At 38.1% G+C, this 8,767-nt stretch overlaps 1 protein-coding gene across 1 annotated transcript in view; it reads left to right on the top strand.

Annotated features, from left to right (window-relative positions):
* The first annotated feature begins 2,032 nt into the window (after positions 1–2,032).
* LOC104530642 (SH2 domain-containing protein 4B) overlaps positions 2,033–8,767 on the top strand; it is a 35,164-nt gene continuing 28,429 nt past the window's right edge. Inside the window, exons 1-2 of the mRNA XM_010175301.1 lie at positions 2,033–2,301; positions 5,757–5,884. Coding sequence (XP_010173603.1) covers positions 2,033–2,301; positions 5,757–5,884 — 397 coding nt within the window. The remainder of the gene's footprint in view (positions 2,302–5,756; positions 5,885–8,767) is intronic.

Genomic DNA, 8,767 nt, shown 5'->3' with positions numbered 1-8,767 from the left:
CATACAGTTCAAAAAGGTTTCTGAATGTTGATATTTGACAGTTGCAAACTATGCTACCTCTCCCCATTGTTTTGTGATAAGAAATACTAAAATTTGTTAGTTTGAGACAGTGTAGTCCAGGTCACTAGCTTCTGATGGTGTAAATTTATTAGCTAGCAAAAATTCAGTAGCAATATCTGTTGAAAAGAGTATCTTTTGCTGAGGGAAATGGATCATGAAGTTACCTTGCCTTTTTCATTACCACGCAGCCTATACCTCAGTAGAAAAGAATCCTAGAAATCTCCAGGCAGTCTGCCCTCCATCTGTATACTGTGATTGTGGCAAACAATGACTGGTTTCTAAATGTCTTACCAAGTTGCATTGCACTCATCTACCTTGCTGTCTCTTCTGTTGTTGCAAACACAAAGTCCACGTTTAACGCAGCCATTACTGAGTAGTTTTACAAGGATAAATTTCAGAAATTTTATAACTAATATACTTGAGCCATTGAAGCAGCATATTTAGATGGTATTAACTGCCCTTAAAAATAACTATCTGTAAGATAGTGAAACCTGTTACTTGTGTTTTCTGTGCTGTACAGTTGTTACTATGTTTAGCTAAAACACAGGGTGTGTGGTTAAGGGAAACTGAAATCCTGCCAGTTGTATACATATGAAGCGTCTATGACTTGTTTATTATGCTATCTTGATTAGCTTTTAGTCCTGTATATCTTTCTACCTATGATACTATTATATAACTCTAGCCCAGATGGTTTTATTTCATTTCATTTTGCTTTGAGTGCTTTTATTTCTTGATTCTATTAAAACCTTTTCATAATTTAGACAAATCCATTTATACTTCTGCTTCCTTTAAATGAGGAGTGTAAACCAGAGGCATGCAAACAGCCTAATGAAATACAGCTGTCTGGTATTATATCATGCATTCCTGGTCACAGATACAATCACAACAGAGTAAGAAATAATGTGTGCACTTTATGAATTGGGTATGATCTAAGCCAGGATAGTCATAGCAGGATTGATAATTGCTACTGGAGGCAATAGCTTGTTTCTTTAATATGTGCTTCACTGGATGTTAAAGGTTTGTTTTGCACTGGAGTAATTTTCCTGCCTGAAGTTATTTGTGTCACAGAAAGAATACTCACAATGGGGTTTGAGGCACCAGAAAAGAACCCATAGATGACAAATTTTTGCAGTACAATTCCTGATGCATTTAAGTTCTACTATTTTGAAGACAGGATTGTTAATACATTAGTTTTAAAAGCAAGAAGCTTTAGTGGAAGATGCCTGACCTGCAATGGCTGGAGTAGCTGTCTCATTTCAGGTTATGGAAATATGTAACTCCCTGGTCAGTGCCATTGATAGGTGTGTATTAAATCTTCTAGTAGACATTCTGATTCTTTATATGCAATTTCAGAGACTCAAGCGTGAGACAACCCTATCCATAGCATCAGCATAACCTTTCCAATGGCTACTAATTTCTCCATTGTTAATGAAACCATTTTTAGACTGCAATTTTCAAGACCGAGACTTCTGTGACTTTAAGTACTGTAACAAAGACAGCATGTGCCTTTCAGAAAGAAAGCGATATTAACAACAAAAGTGCAGCCTGCATGTTAGTTTTTATAATTGTAAATTTTGGGAGTAGCTCCTGCAATTCTAGTCATGTGCATGATTGCAAAGAATTCTGTTCAACACAGACTTAATTTTAAGCAGTAGTTAACATTCTTCCTTGAAACATAAAACTTGATGCACTGCCAGTGGAAAAGATGTCCTGAAGCAGAATTTCTCTTATTACAGCCAAAGCAAGTGTCAGATGTGATCACAGTACATAGAGGCTCAGTTATTGCCAGTACTGATCAGATCATTGATAGCTCAAGCCTGGCATGTTTCTTCTAGTGGTGGACTCCCTTTGAATCATCAGGGAAGTCATCCAGTTAACCATCACTTTGATAGTGTATTGTAATTTTAGTATTCTTAAAATCAGGTCCTATAAGGGATAAACATAATAAGTTGTTCTATTAGGAAAGGGGTAAATGGCTGTTTGTATTTCTAAAGTCTCTCCTCCCCGCCCTTCTCATTCATTCCACCCAGTGCGCCGCTCCAAAGCTGCAGATGAGGAAAGGAGTCACAAAGCACGCCGGGCCCGGGATGAATACCGACGACAGTCCTTGCGTGCCATACAGAAGGGAAGAGTGGCCAACCTGAGTAATTTGTTCCAGGGGACAAGCCTGAATAATGATCAGGAGATAAAACTGAACAACAATAGCGCTAGTTCTTTGCTGTCTCATTCTGCAGCGTCCAGGTTGGTTTGTACAGGAGTGACTTTGAAAGAGTTTTCTGTGAATTGCTCCTTCTCTAATCCCACCATTTCAACAAGCTCTTCTTCAGTTGCTGGAAATTCTGAATCTTGCTCTTTCACTATGATCAGAAAAAGAATGTTTAAATAAAAATAGATTTAATACTTAAAATAAACTAAATGCCATTTATTTTTCAGACAGATTTCTTAGAGTTCACACAAAGAGAGATGGTTCCTTTAAAAGTCAGTATTAGATTAGTATGCAAGGCTGTGATATGGAGAAGTCAAATGGACAAATTCTTAGGCAACTCTTAAGCCTCAAGCTTAAAACTGCCTGCTGCTTAACAGCTCTTCGAAACATTTTAGAGAGAGCTGTCATGCTCCTAAGTTTCAAGGGATTTAAGGTGGGGGTTTTGGGGGGTTTTTTGGGGTTTTTTTTGGTTTTCTTTTCCCAGGCAAAATCAAGTGTCTTCAGTGTTTATTAGTCTTTCATCTGACTATTTAGGGAGTGCCATTAATTGCAGAAAAGAATCCAAACTGGCAGATGGGTGTTAGAAAGTTGACTGATCACTCTACTCTCTTTCTGATTATTTCTTCTACCGTGAATTTGGCTTCATGTGGTGATAAAGGCAATGTGAACAATAGCAGGATGTTGGCATTAAATGTTAAAAAAATATAAATTAACCCCAACAACAATATCCAAGCTCAGAAAAGAAAGAGTCCCATTACACTGGTTTTCTTTACCAGTCAATGTAGCACCAGAAAGTCCCTCATTTGGGACTGCCATTTGTTTGGAAATGTGTTCTGCTTTGGTAAGTTTTTTGCCCTGCTCTGTTGAAACACAGAAACTCTAGTAACAGCAGCCAAAACTCCCAATTTGAGAAGGAATCAGAATTTTACTCTCAGTAGGAATAGGATCTTTAAAGTTACCAACAAATCAACTTGTCAAAGGAATTATCTCATTATTTTTCCAAACTACTTAAAACTCATCTTCAAACTGAAGTCATAAAAACAGCAGTAAAAGTGGCAGATTTTGAAAAAGACAGTCCATAACTTTGACCTGAAGTTCTGATCTTCTGAGGTGAGGTTATTTACTATAGAATTTGGTGGTGCTAGATGTGAACCTTTTCAAAAAATGCCTGAAAACAAGATGAATAATATTCTGATCATTAGCCAGCTCATGTTCATACTGTTTATCTGTTTCTAAGCTATGGCTATACTACAAAAAACAGGCCATATGCATTTTTCTTATCTCTTAAAACTCCTCTTTGTCATTCCATGACTTGATCGTGAAGGTATAAAAGTTACTTTATACCTTATACCTTTATACTATAAAAAAAAAAAAAAAAAAGTTACTTTAAACATGTACTTTGATAGTGGCTATACATAAGCATATAAAATTCAACTCTCACATCTAACTGGTATGGTGAAGCAGGAGCAGATGTGTCTTTAAAATTTTACTTTGCCAGTGACCTGGGAGGTCAAGGAGGAGATGCACAGTATGTTGTTATTTACCACTAATATCAGACAATTTTTTTGCCTCAAGAGAATGTGGGTTCAGTGTTAGGTCTCTTAAGTTTTTCAGCCTGAAGCTCCTGCAGTTTTTACCTCGCCTTGCCTTTTGTTTTAAAAGTCACATGAAAATAGTATTCTTTTATTTTTACTTGAGATCCCTCTTTCTTATAATTTCTATATGGTTTAGAAAGCTTCCATTCAATTTTTTTTCCCCACCATCTTTCTTATTTTCTGTGTGTTCTCTTCCCAATGAAATGCCTTGGCCTGCTTATTCACTTTGATTTTTTTGCTTACTGTGTTTTATTTTTAATTTTTTGATTGTATTTCTTTCTTCCTTCCCCTACTGGACAGGCTTGACCACAGCAGCTATATAGAAACTGACAAAGTAATTTTGAGATTTGGCCCACAGCAGAAAAAAATATGGATTTGACATTTTTCAAAACTAAACTAAATTAGAGAGAAATGAGTTAAGAAATGAGAATGGACTATAGAACCCTGGAATTCCAAGTTCTTGTTTCCTTATAGAAAACAGAAATAAGAAGCACGTGTAGTTTGGTTTGGTTTTGATTTTTTTTTTTTTTTTTTTATGTTTGTCTATAACTGAATTCTCTCTTTCTCCCCTCACTCATGGTTGTATCTTCAGATTTTATGATGAGTATTGGTTAGATCTACTCACATGCGTTCATGTAATTTAGCAATAACTATTACATTCACTGAGAGCTTCCTCACTTGATCTCAGCAGAATCAATCAGTAGTTTTAGTAATAGTAAGACAAGTTGAAAGGAGGATTCAGGTGTCTACCATCAAGCAGACGGTGTCTATCTTTTTGCTTTTATTCCTTTCTAAAGAGCACCTTGCTGTCATGAATTGCAGAACCTTGATTGGTGTTGAGGGTTCTTGATTATCTTGCAAATTATCTTAACACTGGTTACTTCTGTGCTGACTTTCTAATTTTAGTAATAGCTCTCCATTACGTTTTCTAGAAGTATACAACATTAACTGGCGGCTCCATGGCAGGTGGAGTAGGAAAGCTAGAAGTATGTAGCCAGCTGCTGAACTGGGCACTGTGAAGTGTATGTCTTGCCAAATGAAACTGAAATTAGTGCAAATAGACATACCCACACTACCTTTTATCCTATTTATCTGAAAAGAACAGTAATGAAGATTTGGTAATTCATGCTAACCAGAAACCCATGGAGTTTCAAACTATACAGAAATCCATTGTAAAATCTCCCTTTTACTACTGTTACCAGGATAAATGAGATTGTATGCTTAACTGGAATGCAGTTATACTTTCATTTAATATAGTATACCTTAGTCCTTATTTGGGGTAGCTGGATAGATTTTCCACATATTTTACCTGATTTGCCTCCTACTAGCTAAAATAATCTAAAATGCATAGAAAGTAGTAGAAACAGTAAGGGAAGCTGTCAAGTAGAGAACACAAAGGGAACATAAGAGTTTAAACAAAACATTCCCTCTGTCATGCTCAATGATTCGGATACACAGCCTATTATAGCTGATTCTGATTTAGAATTTCTTGCCAGTGAAAAGGATATACTCTAAGCAAAAAAAACAAACTTTGCTTGTCAATATGTAAATTGGCATAAAAATGAGGCGGAAAAGGAAATCTGACTGAAATGTCTATTGCAACGTTTGTGGTAAACTGCTTTTCAATTTAAATTCTGTGCTTAAGAAAAATTTTAAGGTTCCATTGCAAATGTAAAATCAAGATATTTTGATTTCCATAAAAACTCAAAATAACTTTTAAAAAGGTTAAATTTATTCAGTTGTTCATACTGAAAAGCAGTTACACTGACCTTTTTGTAGCTGTATGTTTTGTAAACTTATTAAAAAAGAGATTAATATTTATATTGTTTCTTGCTTTCATACACTGCTCATCCTTTGTATGTCTCTCTTCTGTAATTACTTGCTTCACAATGCAGTAACATCTGGGAGCGTCCTTCTAGACCCTTTTCCCGAGATGTCATCATTCGCTGGTTCAAAGAAGAGCAAATCCCTCGGCGTGCTGGGTTTGAGAGGAACACCAATAGGATTGCTCAGTGGTTTCATGGTAATACACTGATCCTTCATTTGTTATATAATAGAGCTGTAAGCATACATTCAGGAAATAAATCTTTCCAACTTTCATCACAAAAAGGAGCATTGACTGACATTGTGAAACCTAGTGCCTGTTAAGATTTTTGCACTTTTTTTTTTTTTGGTCTGATTAAGTAGACTAATTTGTGACTCATATCACCAAAGTTTTTTTTTTTCAGGAATATTTTGGCTAAAATATCCTTGCTGTAAAATAGCAAGCCAGGCAGGAGGAATGAGACTGAGACAGAGCGAGGAAGACTCTGAAATAAACTGACAAATACCATAGTGGTATGATATGTGGATGACTGTCATTCAAGATTTTGCTTTACCTCATTTGCAAGAAGGATTTGAACTCATATCTGTTTAATCCCTGTTGTACTTTCTAAACTGGGGTACCATTTTTTCTTTCTCCCTTTCTTTGGCAAACAAAAATTATTGAAAGGTCTTGATTTTTCTCAAAACAACTTGGTAGTATATGATTTTAGGCAGTTTTCATGAAATGGGAAAAAAAAAATCCTCTTCTGATTGATAATATGTTCTCATAACTGCTGGAGTTCCTAACATTAAAAGGTTACAGGCTGGGTGATGAGTGGATTGAGACCAGCTCTGAAGAGAAGGAATTGTGGGTGGTGGTGGAAGAGAAGCTCAGTATGAACCGGCAATGTGTGCTCGCAGCCCAGAAGGCCAGTAACCGTATCCTGGGCTGCATCAAGAGAAGCGTGGCCAGCAGGTCGAGGGAGGTGATTCTGCCCCTTTACTCTGCTCTTGTGAGACCCCACCTGGAGTACTGCATCCAGTTCTGGAGCCCCCAACACAAAAAAGACATCGACCTGTTAGAACAAGTCCAGAGGATGCCACGGGGATGATCCGAGGGCTGGAGCACCTCTCCTATGAGGACAAGCTGAGAGAGTTGGGGCTGTTCAGACTGGAGAAAAGAAAGCTCCAAGGAGACTTTATAGTGGCCTTCCAGTTCCTGAAGGTGCCCTCAAGAAAGCTGGGGAGGGACTTTTACAAGGGCAGGTAGTGACAGGACGAGGGGTAATGGCTTTAAACTGGAAGAGGGTAGATCAGATATTAGGAAGAAGTTCTTCACTGTGAGGGTGACCAGACACTGGCACAGGTTGCCCAAGGAAGTTGTTGATGCCCCCTCCCTGGAAGTGTTTAAGGCCAGGCTGGATGAGGCTTTGAGCAACCTGGTCTAGTGGAAGGTGTCCCTGCTGATGGCAGGGGGTTGGAACTAGATGATCTTTAAGGTCCCTTCCATCCTTAACCAATCTATGATCTCTGAGGCTTTTGCTCTGTATAGCATTTGCTATGCAGCTGAATCTTTGATATCAATCAATAGTTAAGACATCTTATTTCCATAGATATTAATAAAATAAATAATAAAAATAGAATTTCAGCTTAATAGCTGACATAATTGAGTGACTGGAAAGACTTGAAATTTAAATATCAATTTTTTTTTCATTGCTGTTTTTGGCAAGTCTGATACTTCTTTATTCAAAGCACTAAGCTGACCTTGATCCTATTTTCATTGTTCTCTAACCATAAGATAAAGATGTGTAGGTATTCTAAACTGAACCAGGCAAAGATGATTTCTGAACAAGTTTATATATTTCAGATTTCTTTTTATGATACATAAATCCTTATGTCTTAAAAGACATCAGCAAGCTGCTATTTTGATTAGCTTAATTAGTCAAAGACACTGAAGTCAGTCGTGAATAGCTTGTAAATGCTACATACTTCCATTTCTCATAAAAATGATGCAGACAAGTTTGGGTTTTTTTCCTTACAAAAGACACTTGGTGTGATTTCTTTCTGAGAGATAAACTAATTAAAATTTATTTGTGGACATTTGTCAAAAGTATTTTCAACCATGATCTTTCTGTGTGGTCCAATGGTAAATGTTTTCCCTGCTTGTGGGAAATTCACATCCATATAAATTGACATGAGTAGTTATGATCATAATTCATGCCTTAAGTTAAGAAGGCATCTGGGCTTGATCTAATGCCTGTGCAGTCTTTACTAGCTCCAGTGGCTTTTGGATCAGTTTGTTAATCACTGCAAGAACTGAGGAATTTATGATCTTTCTCTAGTTTCTCTGATCATGCTGTGCACATCTTAAGATACTGTGACTATCCAATGACATTTTGATACTGTCTTCCACAACATCCTTGCAGCAAAGCTTAGGAGGTATGGGACTGATGAGTGGACAGTGAGATGGATTGAGACCTGGCTGACTGGTAGAGCTCAGAAGGTTGTGATCAGTGGCGCAGAATCTCCACTGACCCCTGGAGAACACCTGGAGGCAGTGTTCTCCAGCGGTCGGTACTGGGTCTGGTCTTTAACATCTTCATCAATGACCTGGATGTAGGGATAGAGTCCACCCTCAGCAAGTTTGCTGATGATACAAAGCTGGGAGAAGTGGTTGGCACACCATAAGGCTGTGCTGCCATTCAATGAGACCTGGACGCATTGGAAAGTTGGGCAGAAAGGAACCTGATGAGGTTCAACAAGTATAGAGTCGTTCATCTGGGGAGGAATAACCGCATGCACTAGTACAGGTTAGGGGCTGACATGCTGGAAAGGAGCTCTGTGGAAAAGGACCTGGGTGTGCTGGTGGACAGCAGGCTGGCCATGAGCCAGCAGTGTGCCCTTGTGGCCAGGAAGGCCAATGGTATCCTGGGGGGCATTAAAAAGAGTGTGGCCAGCAGGTCAAGGGAGGTTTTCCTCCTCTCCCTATAATCTGTCGTGGTGAGACCACATCTGGAGTACTGTGTCCATTTCTGGCCTCCTTAGTTCAAGAAAGACAGGGATCTTCTAAAGACAGTCCAGCAGAGGGCCACGAAGATGCTGA

This window comes from Antrostomus carolinensis, unplaced genomic scaffold, assembly GCF_000700745.2.
Source record: "Antrostomus carolinensis isolate BGI_N321 unplaced genomic scaffold, ASM70074v2 scaffold8889, whole genome shotgun sequence".
In the NCBI taxonomy this organism is placed as follows: domain Eukaryota; kingdom Metazoa; phylum Chordata; class Aves; order Caprimulgiformes; family Caprimulgidae; genus Antrostomus; species Antrostomus carolinensis.
Note: the sequence above shows the minus strand (reverse complement) of the source record. Positions and strands in the feature narration are given on the sequence as shown.